This window comes from Hemiscyllium ocellatum, chromosome 10 (assembly GCF_020745735.1).
Source record: "Hemiscyllium ocellatum isolate sHemOce1 chromosome 10, sHemOce1.pat.X.cur, whole genome shotgun sequence".
Taxonomy (NCBI): domain Eukaryota; kingdom Metazoa; phylum Chordata; class Chondrichthyes; order Orectolobiformes; family Hemiscylliidae; genus Hemiscyllium; species Hemiscyllium ocellatum.
This window is the reverse complement of record NC_083410.1, coordinates 112,352,537-112,371,963: the sequence shown is the minus strand read 5'-3', so window position 1 is coordinate 112,371,963 and position 19,427 is coordinate 112,352,537. Positions and strand designations below refer to the sequence as shown.

Here is a 19,427-nt window from a genome sequence, read left to right as displayed (position 1 = left end):
GGGTAAATCTTCCTGTCTTACTTCAAACCACGACCTTCCATCCTGCATCTATCTGGTGAATAATACAGACCTGGCTCCCTCTATCTCTCTTCCGTCTCTCGAAGTCCGGCAGACTGACCCTTTCTGTGAGGTTCAGCTATGTTTAAGGAAAACTTTAAAAACAATGATCCAACAAGAACTCTCCATGGCCTGTTCCTTCCTAATGTCCCCTCCATGGCAACGGAATGACATGGGCTTTGTATCCAGGGAGAAATACTGATTCATTATCCTCGAAACTCAATCAACTCTCAAATCAATCCTACCTTACAATTATATTGATAGTTGAAATTGTAACTGCCTTGCGCTACAACAGCTCCTGGGGACTTGGAAACTGACAGACCATCCACTATGGGTACTGCTGGCCTGGTCTCTGTTCCAGGTATGAGTACCTTGCAGTTTCTTCTCAGTATGGAAACCAGCACATTGTCCCATCCCCATCCCAACCTAAGTCAGAATATATTCAAAACAAGTCACAACATACTCTTGGTTCTTCCATTTTACTCTAAATTAAGTCCCAAAACATAACAATCTTAGAAACTTCACAGGTCAAAATAAAATCAAGTCTCAGTGATGGTGCCTGTGAAATTACATTGTCATAAAATCCCATCCGGTTCTCTCAAGTCCTTCAGGGAAGGAAACTGCTATCCTTACCTGATCTGGCCTAGATGTGACTCCAGACCCACAGCAAGGTGGTGACTCTTCCTTGGCCATTTCAGAGGGCATTTGAGGCATGGAGTTATGTTCAAGAAAGTGGCTCACCAACAATGTCTCAAGGGACAATTAGGAATGAGCAACATTACACACCTTGCCAGCAATATCCACATCCTACAGATTAACGCAAGGCAGCCATTCAATGTTGCTTTTCAAAATAAGCCAACATTTATCAATTGCATTTTACCTTAAAAGAAAGTCTTGAGTGAAGTTTGTTCCGAAGCCGAGAGCAGCCCTGTATTTCCCATCCATTATTCCCTGAATGGCCTCTAGCTGGTTCACACTAATCTGTAAGATATACCAAACAGCCAGATACACACGCAAAAGCGAGACCTTGAGGTGACTAACACACACCATTGATGTTGACACAAAGTAACTCCATTGTGATATAAAGTCAAATTATGGAATATGTAACAACATTTCTCTGGTGAACTTATTTGCTTTTCTCAATCTCTATCCATGTCAATATGTTAACCTTAGACCATGTGACCTTTATCATTATATTTCTATCTTTAACAACAGGGCTCAACCTTTCCCGAGAAGGAGAGATCAGTCGAAAATAAACCCCTTTATATGGAATCTGAGAATTTGGATTGCTTCCTGCTCCTGGAAGGAACAGCTTTATTAAAATGGATCAAATTCTTTAAGGGTTTGCTGGGGTTGATGTTGAGAGATTCTAACCCTCAGACTGGAGGGTCTCGGTCTCAGGCTCACAGGGTATGATTGTTCTTGCTATCTAACTGATCATCTCTCAGAGCCCGATGAGCCGTTCATACACTCAAGATTCACAATCCTCAGAGTGAAATAGCTTCTATTTATCTCAATGAAAAATGATCACCCCCCTTACCCCTCACCCCAGTTATTGCTACTGCCCCCACCTACCCCCTCTCCCACTCCTCCCAGGTTCCCCGACCACTCAGCGTCCACTCTATCATTGTCCCTGTTTTGATCAATGAAATTGGGCTTAAGTTTCCATCTGAAAATGTGTTGCTGGAAAAGCGCAGCAGGTCAGGCAGCATCCAAGGAGCAGGAGAATCGACGTTTCGGGCATGAGCCCTTCTTCATGAACATCTTAAGTTTCCATCATCAGTTTTAGCATCTTGCTAAATGGTGTGTGATGTGGGAGAAACATAAAGGTACCCACTTTGGTGGGAAGAGTAGAGAAGTAGTTTATTTTGTAAATGGAAGAGAGAGAGAGAGATTGTGGGACTCAGCGCTCAGGGTCAATCTGAAAACATTAGTCTGCAGTGATAGCCCATGGTGGGGACGCAAATGGAAGTTTGCTGCTGGTTGTAACGGGAATGGAACATAAAAACAGGGACTTTGTAGTACAGTTACACAGTGCATTGAGGAGAGCATGCTCATGGGAGGTTTGGTCTCCTTATTTAAGAAAAGATGTAAAAGAATGTTGACTCAACGTAATTCCTTGATGGAGGTGGTTGAACATTTCAAAGAATGAGAGGTGACCTTATTGAAACCTCTCAGCCCCTGAGGGGGCTTTACAGTATAGTCACTGAAAGGATATTTCCCTCAGTAGCAAAGCCCAGAACCAGGGGATCCAGTTTCAAAGTAAGGGTCTCCCATCTATGACAGAGATGAGGAGAAATACTTTCGCTCAGAGGGATGGGAGGCTGTGGAATTATGTTCATCAGGCAGCAGAAAAGGGGGGCGGGGTCAGATGTTTGACTGACGCAGGGCTCAGTGGTTGTTGGGGTAGGCTAAAATGGAAAGCTGAGATCAACAAAAAAAACTCTGCTTTCTTCCCACAGATGCTGCCAGACCTGCTGAGTTTCTCCTGCGATTTCTGTAAGATTTTATTGAGTGGTGGAGCAGGCCAGGCAGGTGAAGGGGTGTGTGTGTGTGTGTGAGAGAGACAAATGGCCTACTCTGCTTCACCCTTCATCCATATACGGTCATTGCTACTGGATCCAATTGGGGAATTCAGGCAAAACTCCCTTCCCCAGAGAGTGAGGAGAATGTGGAATTTGCCCCCACATGGAGGGCCATTGTACAGACACTGGGTGAGCCGTGAGGGGAGGAGAGGAGGAGATGCCAGGAGGGTGGGAAAGGAATTGAGTGGAGCAGCAATACCAGCAGAGAGCAGTTGGGCCGAACGGCCCATTTCTGTTGTGAGAATGAAAATGACCTGGACAATTGTTTCGTTGTCGAACTGCAGCAGGAAGGTCTGGCTCAGGGAGGGTCGTCCTGTATCATTGTTCACCACAGCAACAGGCAGCTTCTCAGGAGTGTGTCCAATGCAGAGACAGATCAGGGAGATCTGTACGACTGGCAGCAGGAACTGGAAAGCAAGAAACCTGGGGGGAGGGGGCAACAAAAGATGATGCTCAGCAAAAACAGACAATTGAAATGAACCTTCCAAATTGTTGACAAATCTGATACAGGATAATTGGATAATGTGGTTCATTGGTGAATTGAACCTGGTCATTGTTTTGCTCAGATTGTCCATGAGTCGCTGCTGGTATATACAGTATCCACTGATTCTGTATGTCTCTAAAACCACACCTTCAATATTCTCCTGGTCCCTTATTCCTCCCTTCACCTTGTCTGTTTAAACTCACTATCCCCTGCTCACATCTCACATAACAATTTTCTCTTGGACTTTTAAATACAAAGTCAGTTTGAAATGAATGTCATTAATGACAGAACATACGAATGATTCTTTCACAAATCTTGTTCAACAATGAACTGCTTAAAGGACAACAGCAAAACTTACCCAGGCATCCTCCGGATTCTGGTGAAGCTTTTAATGATTAAAGCCTTGATATTCCTCCATTTAGGAACCAGGCTTTTCACCCACTGCCGGCAGCTCACTAGAAATCAACACATGAAAAGAAATCAGACCCAAACCCTCACACCAAACTTTCCTGAAAATAAGAGATGAGAAAAGTTACACTCAGGATAATTTACCACGATGAGGATTTCACCCCTAATTAGGGGGGGGGGGTCTGTGCTGGAAATTAGACTCATAATTCCCAGAGTCATCCCAGGAAGTTGAAAATTTTATCAAAGGGAGAAAATTCCAAATTGATCTGCCACATAGACCCAGACTGAGAATGAACATGCACCAGGTTTCTGTACTTCACAAGAACGAGCACAGTAAACTTCCCTGAACTATCAACATATAATCCTCCTCATTCAAGCTCCAATTCCCTTCTAAATCCTTGTATACATACACACAGGCACACATACATAGGCATATACAGACACACATGTGCGCACATATACATGGGCACACATACATGCGCATGCAAATAGAGACAGATTTGCACACCCAGACATGAACATGAACACACACGTAAAAGACACACGCACGCACAGACACACACACGCACGCACAGACACACACATGCATGCACAGACACACACATGCACGCACAGACACACACACAACATTGGTGTTATGGGTGGAGTGGAAAAAAGTACTGGGGAGACAGTTCACTAGGAACCAGTCCAGGATTCGATGGAGTGTTCCTTTTGTTTCCAGAGTCTTTTAATTCTCCAATCTTTTCCTTCAGGTTTTCTCACTTCTTTGGAGGCATACAGCAATGGTTCACTGATTATAAATTGTTGTGGTTCTGTTCGCCAAGCTGGAAGTTTTTGCTTCAAACGTTTCGTTCCCTGGCTAGGGAACATCATCAGTGCTATTGGAGCCTCCTGTGAAGCGCTGCTTTGATGTTTCTTCCGGTATTTATAGTAGTTTGTTCTTGCCGCTTCCGGGTGTCAGTTTCAGCTGTAGTAGTTTGTATGTGGGGTCCAGGTCGATGTGTCTGTTGATGGATGTTCTTGCCGCTTCCGGGTGTCAGTTTCAGCTGTAGTGGTTTGTATATGGGGTCCAGGTCCATGTGTCTGTTAATGGAGTTTGTGGATGAATGCCATGCCTCTAGGAATTCCCTGGCTGTTCTCTGTCTGGCTTGTCCTATGATGGTAGTGTTTTCCCAGTCAAATTCATGTTCCTGGTTGTCTGAGTGTATGGCTACTAGGGATAGCTGGTCGTGTCGTTTTGTGGCTAGCTGATGTTCATGGATGCGGATTGTTAGCTGTCTTCCTGTTTGTCCTATATAGTGTTTTGTGCAGTCCTTGCATGGTATTTTGTAAACTACGTTAGTTTGGCTCGTGCTGGCTATTGGGTCCTTTATTCTAGTGAGTTGTTGTCTGAGTGTGGAAGTTGGCTTGTGTGCTGTTATGAGTCCTAAGGGTCGCAGTAGTCTGGCTGTCAGTTCTGAGACGCTCCTGACGTATGGTAGTGTGGCTAGTCCTTTTGGTTGTGGCATGTCCTCGTTCCGTGGTCTATCTCTTAGGCATCTGGTGATGAAGTTGCGTGGGTATCCGTTTTTGGCGAATACCTTGTATAGGTGTTCCTCTTCCTCTTTTCGCAGTTCTGGTGTACTGCAGTGTGTTGTGGCTCTTTTGAATAGTGTCCTGATGCAGCTTCGTTTGTGTGTGTTGGGGTGGTTACTTTCATAGTTTAGGACTTGGTCTGTGTGTGTTGGTTTCCTGTGTACCCTTGTGGTGAATTCTCCGTTGGGTGTTCTCTCTACTAACACGTCTAGGAATGGGAGTTGGCTATCCTTTTCCTCTTCTCTCGTGAATCGTATTCCTGTGAGTGTGGCGTTGATGATTCGGTGTGTTTTTTCTATTTCTGTGTTTTTGATGATTACAAAGGTGTCATCGACGTATCTGATCCAGAGTTTGGGTTGGATTTGTGGTAGGGCTGTATGTTCTAACCTTTGCATAACTGCCTCTGCTATGAGTCCCGAGATTGGTGATCCCATGGGTGTTCCGTTGATTTGTTCGTATATCTGATTGTTGAATGTGAAGTGTGTGGTGAGGCACAGGTCTAGTAGTTTAAGTATGCCGTCCTTGTTGATAGGTTCGGCCTCCTGTCTTCTGTTATGTATGTCCAGTAGGTTGGCTATTGTTTCTCTGGCTAGGGTTTTGTCAATTGAAGTGAACAGTGCCGTCACGTCGAATGATACCATGGTTTCTTCTTTGTCTATGTGTGTATTCCTGATGATGTCCAAGAAATCCTGTGTTGATTGTATGGAGTGTTTGGATCCGCTGACTAGGTGTTTCAGTTTCTGTTGTAGTTCTTTGGCCAGTTTGTATGCTGGTGTCCCTGGTAGTGATACTATGGGTCTGAGTGGGATGTCTGGTTTGTGTACTTTGGGTAGTCCGTAGAATCTGGGGATGTTGTTGCTTTCAGGTTTCATTCTTTGCTGGTCCGCTTTGGTTATCTGTCCGTTTTTTGTAGATTCCTTAGTGTGTTGATTATTCTATTGGTGAGTTGTGGTGTGGGGTCGGAATCCTTCATTTGGTAGGTGTTGGTGTCTGCGAGTAGTTGTTGTGCTTTATTGATGTAGTCTGATTTATCTAGGATGACCGTCATTCTGCCTTTATCTGCCGGTAGTATGATTATGTTCTTGTCATTTTTCAGTGCTTTCAGTGCTTCCCTCTCCTTGGTGTTGAGGTTATGTGTTTGTCGTTTTCTTATCATCGTGGGTACTACCGTTTGTCTCACTGTTTGTTGTGTCTCTTCTGTCAGTCCATTGTTCCTGAGTGTGCTTTCTAGTGCTGCTAGGAAGTCTGCTGTGTTGGCATCCCTGTAGTTGTATTTGAGTCCCTTGGCCAGTATAGTTCTTTCCATGTCTGTGAGCTGTCTGTGGGAGAGGTTTTTAACCCAGGTGTGTGTTGTAGTGTCCTCCTGTTTGTGGGTTAGTTTGTCCATTTTTTCTTTTAGTGCCGTTTTTTTGCGAAGTATTGTCCTGTTCTGTCCTATAGTGATAGCCTGTTCTATGGTCCGGGTCCATTCCTGATTAGTGGTTTTTAAAATTAACGACTTTTGGCACGCAATTTCTTGCTTGTATTTGTGCAGTCGGTTGTGAGCGTCTGTGATCATTACCTGGACCATCCTGCAACAACACCCCCAGATTCTACCGACTACCCAAAGTACACAAACCAGACATCCCACTCAGACCCATAGTATCACTACCAGGGACACCAGCATACAAACTGGTCAAAGAACTACAACAGAAACTGAAACACCTAGTCAGCAGATCCAAACACTCCATACAATCAACACAGGATTTCTTGGACATCATCAGGAATACACACATAGACAAAGAAGAAACCATGGTATCATTTGACGTGACGGCACTGTTCACATCAATTGACAAAACCCTAGCCAGAGAAACAATAGCCAACCTACTGGACATACATAACAGAAGACAGGAGGCCGAACCTATCAACAAGGACGGCATACTTAAACTACTGGACCTGTGCCTCACCACACACTTTACATTCAACAATCAGATATACGAACAAATCAACGGAACACCCATGGGATCACCAATCTCGGGACTCATAGCAGAGGCAGTTATGCAAAGGTTAGAACATAAAGCCCTACCACAAATCCAACCCAAACTCTGGATCAGATACGTCGATGACACCTTTGTAATCATCAGAAACACAGAAATAGAAAAAACACACCGAATCATCAACGCCACACTCACAGGAATACGATTCACGAGAGAAGAGGAAAAGGATAGCCAACTCCCATTCCTAGACGTGTTAGTAGAGAGAACACCCAACGGAGAATTCACCACAAGGGTACACAGGAAACCAACATACACAGACCAAGTCCTAAACTATGAAAGTAACCACCCCAACACACACAAACAAAGCTGCATCAGGACACTATTCAAAAGAGCCACAACACACTGCAGTACACCAGAACTGCGAAAAGAGGAAGAGGAACACCTATACAAGGTATTCGCCAAAAACGGATACCCACGCAACTTCATCACCAGATGCCTAAGAGATAGACCACGGAACGAGGACATGCCACAACCAAAAGGACTAGCCACACTACCAATCGTCAGGAGCGTCTCAGAACTGACAGCCAGACTACTGCGACCCTTAGGACTCATAACAGCACACAAGCCAACTTCCACACTCAGACAACAACTCACTAGAATAAAGGACCCAATAGCCAGCACGAGCCAAACTAACATAGTTTACAAAATACCATGCAAGGACTGCACAAAACACTATATAGGACAAACAGGAAGACAGCTAACAATCCGCATCCATGAACATCAGCTAGCCACAAAACGACACGACCAGCTATCCCTAGTAGCCATACACTCAGACAACCAGGAACATGAATTTGACTGGGAAAACACTACCATCATAGGACAAGCCAGACAGAGAACAGCCAGGGAATTCCTAGAGGCATGGCATTCATCCACAAACTCCATTAACAGACACATGGACCTGGACCCCATATACAAACCACTACAGCTGAAACTGACACCCGGAAGCGGCAAGAACATCCATCAACAGACACATCGACCTGGACCCCACATACAAACTACTACAGCTGAAACTGACACCCGGAAGCAGCAAGAACAAACCACTATAAATACCGGAAGAAACATCAAAGCAGCGCTTCACAGGAGGCTCCAACAGCACTGATGATGTTCCCTAGCCAGGGAACGAAACGTTTGCAGCAAAAACTTCCAGCTCGGCGAGCAGAACCACAACAACGGACACCCGAGCTACAAATCTTCAACCAGACTTTAACATGATTATAAATTCTCAGACTTTTGGTTAAAAGCAACAGCCTACAGAAATGGTGAGAGTAAACAAACTAGCTTTCTTCAGGCTTTAAATATTTTACAGGAAAGAGCAACACACCATCCATCTTTTTAAGCAGTGTGAAGGCTCCTGTTCACAGCCACAAACTGTTCCGCTACCCAGAAACCAATCAGATGGTCATTGTCAGTCTGATGTCTTTTGGTTGTGGATTTGAGATCAGTGGGAATACCAATCAGCAACCTGTTGCCAGCTGAATCTCAGATTATGCACAGACCCCTGGAGCCAGGCCATTTACAAACATCTTCTGCCACTGGGTGAACAAAGCAGCGATGTAAACACTGCAGCCCAAAGGAGATTCTGTCACTCGCTTTTTTAAAAAAACACACATTGATTCCTTCCTCAGTCCTTTGTTGTAAAATAGTTCTTGCTCCAATTCAGAATGTAGTAAAAAGCACAGTAAATTCGGAAATAGCAGCATTCAGCCCCTCCACCCTAATGTGCCATTCCAGTTTGTGACTAATTATCCACCTCAACACCATTTTCCCACATGATCCTTTCATTTAATTAAAAATGTATTAATCTGTTTTGAACTTACTCAGTGACTGACCCTCCACATCCCTTTGGGGGAAGAGGATCCCAACGGATTCCCCACCCTCTGAGCAACGAGATTTCCCTGAACCGGTCTCGACATCGAGCAGGGGCACAGTGGGGTGAAAAGCCTCCACCTGGGGTGTATCTCTCGATGTGTTCACTCCTAAACGCTGAAAAAAATCCTCGATTCTGAGTCCCTGTTGCTATCAGGTAATAGGACTAGATTAATTTAGTCTCTGGTCAGCATGAATGAGTTGGACTGTAGCGTCTGTTTCTGTGCTACATGACTTGATGGCTATGAAGTGATTCCCTGTCTCTAATGGGTGATAATTACTGAAAGACCCAGTTTTTGCACGAAATACCAACCGACATTGATATATCCGTAGCCCAGTTTCAGTAAAATACAGCTCAGTGTTAACTCCCTATTGAACACTCCGCTGGGAATTTGACAGAAGGATTTGTACATGTCTGGTTTAAATCCTTAGAAAGTGCTTGTTGATTCCAGCTTTGATCACAAAGCTCTTCCAGCTGGTGATAAACCAAGAGCTTCCATGCTTCCAAAACCCGTGTGAAAATGAAAAACAGAAATTTGTCACTCTGTGAGTTTTTGATCTTGGACTTACCTTTGAGCAGAGAGTCAACTTTAAAACATGTTGACAGGGAATGGGATGAGAAAGATAAACATGATGTGGAGGAGCCGGTGTTGGACTGGGGTGTACAAAGTTAAAAATCACACAACACCAGGTTAAAGTCCAACAGGTTCATTTGGAAGCACTAGCTTTCAGAACGCTGCTCCTTCATCAGATGGTTGTCAAGAAAAAGGCTTGTATTGTCAGGTCCCAGCCAGTGACAGTGCCCTGACACTGCCACATTAACACACAATGCCGGTACGTGTGAGTTTACCCAATCCCAGTATCCTCCCAAAATCACTGTCAGAACACCAACCTGCTGTCAATTCTGCCCGAGAACGTTTGTGGGTCTCAAAGCAGAGGGTCTTAAAAACTCTCCACACTTCAATCCAGCAACATTCGGCCTCTCTGTTTACTGTTTCTGTACTGGGATCAACCAGATCCTGTACTGGGACCAACCAGATCCTGTACCAGGATCAACCAGATGAGGTACTGGGAATGACCAGACCCTACATGGGAATCAGCTGGGCCCTGTACTGATTCTGAACTGATTTGTGTGGATGAGGAAGACCATTTTATTCATTTTAATTTGTCCACCACATCTGGGATACCATTCAGAATGTTGATTTCTCTCTCCTTGTGGAAGATTCAATTCAGTTTTGGAGCTGCCTTTGTGATACATGAAGCTTTGTCCTTCTTTGTGCTCCCATTGCTAATTTTAAATCAGAGGTAAATAGTGTACTGTTAAGCAAAGGGATTCAGGATATGGGCCACAGATCAGCCAAGATCTCATTGAATGGTAGAACAGGCTCAAGGGGCTGAATGGCCTCCTCTTGTTCCTTTGTTGCCAGGATTCTAAATTCATTATTTCTATGCCGTGTACTGCCTTGCTTTATCTGTCAATGTGGCTGTTGCTGAAAGACACACATGGCTCCAGTCTGTCCATTGATCTGAGGAGCCGTGACCCAAGGGAGCAGTCAGTGAGTCTCCGTTGTGCCTGCATCGCCCTGTTGTCTCGGTGATAGTAGCTGGGTCTGATTGACAGGTTAATGATGACCATCCATTACACAGGCTTTACTGAGAAGCTGAAAGTGGAGTTTACTTTCATGTCCTCAATCTGATCCACTTCATCCTCATCCAGCGAGAGTGTGTCACTGTGTTTCCACCCTATCTGCATTAAATTTCACTGTAAATTAAGGCAGGTTTTCATATTCCCTTTTTGATAAACATGTTCTAATCAAAGACCTTCAGCAACTTTGAGAAATGTGTGCTCTTTCTGTGTTTAAGAGTCACCATGAAATTGAACGAATAATTGCTCCGATGTTGATCCCCAGGAAAGTCTCACTCCCCCTGACCATTCTGCCCTGATTTCTGTGCTGCAGCAATTGACACCGTTACAGTCCTGGGTCTAATTGGAGAGAGGTTTATTGTGGGACATGAACATAAATATTTGGGTTGTTCAGATTCACAACATCAGCTGGTTCACCAAAATCAACCAGACCCTTATCAGAATCTTCACTGTATAAAATCATCGAGTCAGAGTTTTTACACTTTGGATAGAGGCCCTTCGGCCCCTTGTATCCATGCCAGTCATCAAACATCCATCTGTTCTAATCCCATTTCCCAGCACTTGCTCCGTAGTCTGTACACTGTGACATTCCGAGAGCTGATCTCAATACTTCTGGAATGCCTTGAGGATTCCTGCCCCAATCACTCTCCCAGGGATATTGACTGCCCTTCCCCACCCTCACAGTTATCCCTGAAATTCACTTTCCCAGAATTTTACATGAAAATGGATTGATGGGTTTGGAGCAGTCTCTGTCTTTTTGTGCACCTGTTTCTGTATGTTAATGCCTTATTCATACAAGAAAGGTAGGAACGTCAGTGTGAGAAAGGAGCTTTGAGAGGGAGACAGAGAATGGCACACAGACAGGTTTACGTGTTACCTGAGAGCTTGGGGACAACTGGCTGTGGGAGCAGGGCACTAGTTTCCTCCTCACTGTCCCCTCGCAGGCTCTGGGTCCTGTGCCAGGCGGGAGCAGAGACCTGCACAGATGATTGATCTGAGGATCTACACAACTTTAGGAACACACTCTCCAAAGTCTAAAACAAGTGAGAGAGAAATCGGAACAACTTTACTTGAGAGATAATGCATCATGGCAATCCGCTCAATCAAAGTTAAAAATCACACAACACCAGGTTATAGTCCAACAGGTTTAATTGGAAGCACTAGCTTTCGGAGCGCTGCCCCTTAATCAGGTGGTTGTGGAGGACACAATTGTAAGACACAGAATTTATAGCAAAAGTTTACAGTGTGATGTAACTGAAATTGTACATTGGAAAATTCCCTGATTGTTTGTTAAGTCTCTCATCTGTTAGGATGACCATGATAGTTTCATTTCTTTCATATGTAACTCTCAAAACCTTTTTTAAAAGTTACATTCTCAGGTGAACTTTAACAATTGGTGTCAGCCCAAATAATATGTTGAAGGTCTAGATCAGACTCTGTGTCTGGGGTGGTGGGTTGTGAGTGTCTTTAAGAGAAAGTATTGATGTGTATGAGTGTAAATGGATTTAAGTCTGTGAGAGGGTGCATGTACAAGTGTGTGTGAGTGTCTGTGAGCGTGTCTGCCTCTAGGAATGCGTGTGTGTGGTGTATGAGTGCCCTACACACTCCTACACACACACACACACACACACACACACACACACAATATACATTTGTACTTGCAGAGTTACATTGTACTTTGCTCAAAAACTGCACAAATCCCTGTAAAACTCTGTTAACTCATTTTTTTAGATTAGAATCAGTCTAAACATTATGGCACAGACAACAGCACACAGGGGGCTAACACCTTCAACACATCATCTGGGCTGACACCAATTGTTAAAGTTCACCTGAGAATGTAACTTTTAAAAAAAGTTTTGCAATTTACATATGAAAGGAGCGAAACTAACGTGGTCATTCTAACAGATGGGAGAGTTAACAAACAATCAGGGTATTTTTCAATGTATAATTTCAGTTACATCACACTGTAAACTTGTGCTATACATTCTGTGTCTTACAACTGTGTCCTCCACAACCACCTGATGAAGGAGCATTGCTCCAAAAGCTAGTGCTTCCAATTAAACCTGTTGGACTATAACCTGGTGTTGTGTGATTTTTAACTTTGTACACCCCAGTCCAACACCAGCATCTCCAAACCATTCAATCACAATTACTTACTGCTACATTGTGGAATCTTATTAAATAATCCGGTGGAGCCTCTGCCAGCAGCTGACCGTTCCTCATTAACCCGACCTGAGGGACAGAAGGAACAGGTTTCATCAAAAATACAAGAATGTATTTGTGGTATCTCAGTGTCAGAGAGCAAAGGTCACTGGAGGCAGAGCCACAGGAAGTCACTTTCAAGGGGACACTGTACCCGTTGTGTGTATGTGGAGTCCCAGGCTGTGCTCTCACTGTTTCAAGGAATTTAAGAACAGGAGACAACCTCAACCTGGAGGACAAATGCAGAATGAAAAAGATTTAAAAAAAGGAAAACTTGAAACTCCAACAGCTTTCAGTAAACAAAGCACAAGGGACTCTGGGACTATTCGACACTCTGCAGAACCTTCACATCAATTCACAGTTTCAAAACTGTTTTCAAAAAAGTTTAAAATGTCAACTTCGACCATGGAGTTACATCAGGAACAAGCAAAGTGCTTGTGGTGGTCGGAGATCATTCATTTCAGCTCCAGGATGTCTCTGCAGGAACTCCTCAGGGCTGTCTCCGATACCCAACCATCTTCAGCTGCTTCATCAATGACCTGCCAACCAGGAGAGGACTAGAAGTGGGCTATTCACTGTGTGATGTTCAGCAGCATTCCCAACTCCTCGGAGACTGAAGTGAACAGTTTCTCTACACAATGTTTGGATTTGAAATGCAATACCTGTATGTAAGTATACTCAACACCAGGCGTCATCTCTACATGATTCCCACTCAGATTGAAGGACTAAAGCAGCAGTGAAACTCACCAAAGGGATCATAAAGCAATTGAACAAACTACACCAGGGGCAGTGACAAGTGCCAGTGGGCTGGTAATCCTGAGGCCCAGTCTGCTGTTCTGGGTTCGAATCTCACCAGGGCAGATGGTAACGTTTGAAATCCATCAGAATCTGTGATAAAAAGCCAACCTGCTGGTGATGTCATCACTGCCGATTGTGGTAAAAACCCATCTGGTTCACTAACGTCCTTTAGGGAAGGAAATCTGCCATCCTTATCCGTCCTGGCCAACATGTGACTCCAGACCCACAATTGGTTGCCCTCTGTAATGGCTGAGCAAGGTCAGGTCCAGGCAACTAGGGACGTCCTGAAGCCAGTGGCAGCCACTCTCCTTGAACTAATTTTTAAATAAAATCCAGCTGTCAGGAAACGCTGGCCTTTGCTGAGGACAGACAAAGGACACTCACAGACACTGAGTGCTGGGGCTTACTATCATTACACCATCCCCAGGTGAAACAACAGCATCCATTGTCAGGAAGAAACCTCAGTTTTCCCAGGACCACAATTATCATCCAACAACATCCTACAGAAGGAGATCCATGGAGTGGAACAACTTTGCAACATGAAGATCTTGTGGTGCATTGGGTAGTGGCCATGTCTCTGAGCCAGAAGCTGCAGCATTGCATGATCTGATGGTCTAGTAAACAGAGAAACAGGTGGACTATCACCCTCCAACCTTTCAGCACTCACCAACAGCAGGAAGCTCAGTGCAGTTAGACAGGGCGTTGGTGAGAGCATAGACAGAAGCCAGTGGGCGGCTTTGGTCCCCTCCCCAGGGGAAGGTATACTCACTCTGGAGGGACTATGAAGGTTCACCTGGGAACAAATACCTGGGATGGCGGGATTTTCCCATGAGGAAATATAGTCTAGGCTTTTCAATTCTAGTTTAGAAGAATTAGAGATAAGCTGCTTCGAGAACAACAAACTGTAACAAGGAGGGACAGGCTGGATACAGGAAGCATGCTTCCTCATGGGACACACCCTCAAAATGAGGATCAGACCATTCGGGGAATGGAGATGACAAGGAATTCCTTCCCCAACGTAAATTCCACCTCCCAGAGAGGGCGCTGACTGTTTGGAATTCTTTATCCTAAAGGACAGCAAAGGTTCAGGTTCTGAGTATGTTCAAGACTGAGATTGACAGCAAGGGATACGAGGATCATGCAGGAAAGTGATTTTGATGAAGATCAGCCATTACCTCAAATGGCAGAGCAGGTTGGAAGGGCTGAATGGCCTCCTCTTATTTCCAGTCTCCCTCTGTGGGAGGTTCCTGACTGGGCCCGGCTTGATAAGGAGCGATGCCTCCTGTGGCCCTGACAATGATCTGCTCCTGGAGAAATAAGCCTCAGAAACCGATGGAAGGTTCTGTCTCTTACATCTCAAGGTGGGGAAAGGCCTCCTGCTCTGAGGAAATCTCTCACCTCCTTTGAAGAATCAATTATTAAAATCCTGAAGACTGTGCCCCGGGAAACCTCAATAATTGAAAGGTCTATGGCAAAAAGGCAAATAATCAAATGAAACCTGGGAATGGAATTGGGATTTGGAGAAGTTCCAGGGAAAAGGAGAATGTGAAACATGGTTTCGTTGGGGCACTGTCGGGAATGGGGAGCGAGTGAGTGAGATTTGTTCAGAAACCACAATCCCATTACTTCTAGAAATTTCTGCACCAAACTGCAACACATTGGTTGCAGGTGTGAGTGTTTACTGAGAGTGTTCACAGTTCCTGGTGCTCGGTGGGATGACACTATGTAAAATCTTGGCTATTTGCAATCTGCAATCAAAATGGAATGAGTTTACTCAATAACACTCCTGGACATTTTTGTTCATTCAGACATTGACAGAGGCATCAGTACATCATCAAACAGGAAGGAAGAGGGTGTCCTACCACATGAGCCTGACTTGCTTCCTCGATGTAATGAGTTGTTATGATCACTGATACCTTTCGATCCTTCACCACATCCAGCAGATGTTGCCATATCCTCCAAATATAAAAGGAGAATGTCAACTAAAGGACAAGTTTAAAATAGCTGCCAACGTCAATTCCTTTATAATTTGTGAGAATTCGTAACACTTGACAGAGACTCACTGAACAATCAAGAAACAACATTTTCAGTAAGAAATGCCAAGCTCCTAATTTGACGTTAATGTGGGCCCCCTCTGAGTTCATACTGAGGGTCTGGTGTCTTACTCCAGACATACAAAGCCCCTGTGCGGTCATTGCTGGAGGACTGTGTATAGACTTTGTTCTCACCATTGACAGAGTACAACAAAGGTTCAGCAATCTAATTCCCGGGATGGAGGAAATCACCCATTAGGAAAGACAGAACAGACAAGAGCTTTGTTCTTGGAGTTTAAAAGAATGAGAGGCCATCACATTCTCCCAGGGCTCTATAGGGTAGACACAGGGAGGCTGTTTCCCCCTCGAGGGGATGGGGGAAGGGGTCTAAAACCAGGGGCAGGCCATTAAAGAGTGGGATGAGGAGGATCACTCAGAGGGTGATGGATCTTTGGAATTCTCTCCTCCAGATGGTTGTGGAGATTCACTGATTGAGTACGCTGAAGATCTCTACAGGTGAAAAACACCAACAGGTCCAGGGATAGGGCAGGAAACTGAGGAAGTAGAAGATCAGCCATGATCTCATTGAATGACAGTATGGGCTTGAGGGGCTGAGTGGCCTCTTTATGCCCCTGTTTTTCATGGTCACGTTTTAAAGGAGATCACTGTCACCTCAGATATCTCATTTCCTGGTTACAGATGTTGGATGGCCATTCCCCGGTGGGATGCTGGTTATTGTAAAAGGAGATAACCTCAGCACAGAGACCTTCAGGTTTGACAGTGTCCTGGGAACCGGACAGGAATCAGAGCTGATCCAAGAACACAGAGAGATTCCCGGAGTGGGTGTGCACTGTGATGGTGAGCAGTGAGTGTGCAGGGTAAGTGTACATGGCCACACCAAACCCAGCAGCAGGATTGGAGATGCTCAGACTCTCAGGAGGATAGGCCTCTGCTGTGAAGGAGTGACATGCAGAGACACTCCCTCCCTCTCTCCCTCACTGCCTCCCTCATTGCCTCCCTCACTGCCTCCCTCTCTGCCTCCCTCTCACTCCCTCCCTGCCTCTCACCCTCCCTCCCTCCCTCTCCCTCCGTCTCCCTCCCTCTCTCCCTCCCTCCCCCTCCCCCACCCCCTCTCCCCCTCCCTCCCTCTCTCTCCCTCTCCCCCTCTCCCTCCCTCTCCCTCTCCCTCTACCCTTCCCTTTCTCTCCCCTCCCCCTCCCTTTCTCTCCCTCTCTCCATCCCTCTCTCTCCCTCTCCCTCCCTCTCTCCCTCTCCCCCTCCCTCTCCCTCCCTCTCCCCCTCCCCCCTTCCCTCTCCCCCTCTCTCTCCCCCTCCCCCCTTCCCTCTCCCCCTCTCTCTCCCTCTCTCCCTCTCCCTCTCTCTCCCTCTCCCCCTCTCCCCACCTCTTCCCCTCCCTCCCTCTCTCTCTACCCCCTCCCTCTCTCTCCCTCTCCCTCCTTCTCCCTCCCTCTCTCTCTCCCCCTCTCTCTCTCCCTCTCTCCCTCTCCCTCTCCCTCTCCCTCTCTCTCCCTCTCCCCCTCTCCCCACCTCTTCCCCTCCCTCCCTCTCTCTCCCTCTCCCCCTCTCTCTCTCCCCCTCCCTCCCTCTCTCTCCCTCTCCCTCCTTCTCCCTCCCTCTCCCTCTCCCCCTCTCTCTCTCCCTCTCCCTCTCCCTCTCCCTCTCTCTCCCCCTCCCTCCATTGGGGCCTGATTGTCTGCTCCACTCCATTATTTTTCAAGGATGGACAGGTGTGGATGATGTTCCCTTTCAGGTTCAGACTGAACGGAGGTGCATTTCAGAGGCCAGTGCGCCTGTGCTGATATTTTGAGATCTACCTGTTCTGTCCCACCCCTCCTTGCCCTTACCCTGGAATTCTTCCTTTTCAAGTATTCCTCAAATTCTGTTTTAAACATTGGTACAGTATCTGCTTCTGTAAGTATTGCATTGCGGATCACAGCAACATCACTGCTTAAAATAAACTCCCTTAATCTTCCCTGTAGCATAAAATGTTCTGTTTGATTATAGACGGCATGTTTGAGCTGTATTTGTGTTTTATGTCGAGGTGTTGGCGGCGTTTCGCCAGGCGCTGACTCACCACTGGCTTTCTGAGTTGGCTCAGCTATTTTCATAGGCACCCCCTCCTATGTGACAACTCGTGTTTAATTTATTAGTCCTTTGTGCTGAAGTGTTGATCACAATTCAGCACCGACATGCTTTGGAATATGAATACAGAGGAGGAGACTTAAAATAGCTCATTAAATCAGGGTGCACTGGGCTGTTCATCAGAGAAGGGGAGGCTGGGTTGAACTGGAAAGTCAAAAGATGTCCTGGGACAGGTTTCATACAAAGAATTCAGAGAAATTTGAATTCGAATATAGATATTCCAATCTGATCCACATTTTAAAAGTGCAGATGAAGTCAGTGTTGTAGTTGCATTGCTGGGCTAGTAATAGAATCATAGAGTCATAGAGATGTACAGCACGGAAACAGACCCTTCGGTCCAACCCGTCCATGCCGACCAGATATCCCAACCCAATCTAGTTCCACCTGCCAGCACCCGGCCCATATCCCTCCAAACCCTTCCTATTCATATACCCATCCAAATGCCTTTTAAATGTTGCAATTGTACCAGCCTCCACCACATCCTCTGGCAGCTCATTCCATACACGTACCACTCTCTGTATGAAAATGTTGCCCCTTAGGTCTCTTCTTTATCTTTCCCCCCTCACCCTAAACCTATGCCCTCTAGTTCTGGACTCCCCAACCCCAGGGAAATGACTTTACCTATTTATCCTATCCATGACCCTCATAATTTTGTAAACCTTTATAAGGTCACCCCTCAGCCTCTGACGCTCCAGGGAAAACAGCCCCAGCCTGTTCAGCCTCTCCCTGTAGCTCATATCCTCCAATTCTGACGACATCCTTGTAAATCTTTTCTGAACCCTTTCAAGTTTCACAACATCTTTCCAATAGGAAGGAGACCAGAATTGCACTCAATATTCCAACAGTGGCCTAACCAATGTCCTGTACAGCCGCAACATGACCTCCCAACTCCTGTACTCAATACTCTGACAAATAAAGGAAAGCATACCAAACGCTGCCTTCACTATCCTATCTACCTGCGACTCCACTTCCAAGGAGCTATGAACCTGCACTCCAAGGTCTCTTTGTTCAGCAACACTCCCTAGGACCTTACCCTTAAGTGTATAAGTCCTTCTAGGATTTACTTTCTTAATCTAGAGATGAAGGTTAATGATCCAGGCTCAGAGATCCAAATCTCACTGTGTGATCTTGCGAAGTTTAAATTGAATGAATAAATCTGGAATTTATCATTGGTCACAATGCTGGAAACTTAAAATTTAAAAAAAACTGAAAACACTGGAAATAATTAGCAGGTTTGTCACTGTTTGTAGAGAAGGAGAGTTGAGTTCCTGGTCTTTCATGAGAACTGGAAAAGATGAATGATGAGTGTAGCTTCATGCTCCCACCAGGACCTTGAAAACTTCATTCATTTTGCCTCCAATTTCCACCCCTCTATAACTATTGTCCATTTCTAACATTTCCCTTCCTTTCCTTGACCTCTCTGTCTCCATTTCAGGGAATAACCTGTCCCCTGCCATCCAGTTCAAAGGCATTGACTCCCGTAGCGACCTTCACTCCAGCTCCTCACACCCCCACATCCTGCAAGGACTCAATCCCATTCTCCCATTTCCTTTGCCTACGTTGTACCTGTTCGGA

The 19,427-nt window shown here is 45.5% G+C and overlaps 1 protein-coding gene across 1 annotated transcript in view; it reads right to left on the bottom strand.

The window, feature by feature from the left end:
• Positions 1 to 19,427, bottom strand: part of abch1 (ATP-binding cassette, sub-family H, member 1) — a 98,489-nt gene that overhangs the window by 56,204 nt on the left and 22,858 nt on the right. Inside the window, exons 6-11 of the mRNA XM_060831108.1 lie at positions 15,519 to 15,612; positions 12,814 to 12,888; positions 11,534 to 11,690; positions 3,485 to 3,581; positions 2,897 to 3,065; positions 938 to 1,038 (exon numbers count right to left, since the gene is read on the bottom strand). Of these exons, the coding sequence (XP_060687091.1) occupies positions 938 to 1,038; positions 2,897 to 3,065; positions 3,485 to 3,581; positions 11,534 to 11,690; positions 12,814 to 12,888; positions 15,519 to 15,612 (693 nt within the window). The remainder of the gene's footprint in view (positions 1 to 937; positions 1,039 to 2,896; positions 3,066 to 3,484; positions 3,582 to 11,533; positions 11,691 to 12,813; positions 12,889 to 15,518; positions 15,613 to 19,427) is intronic.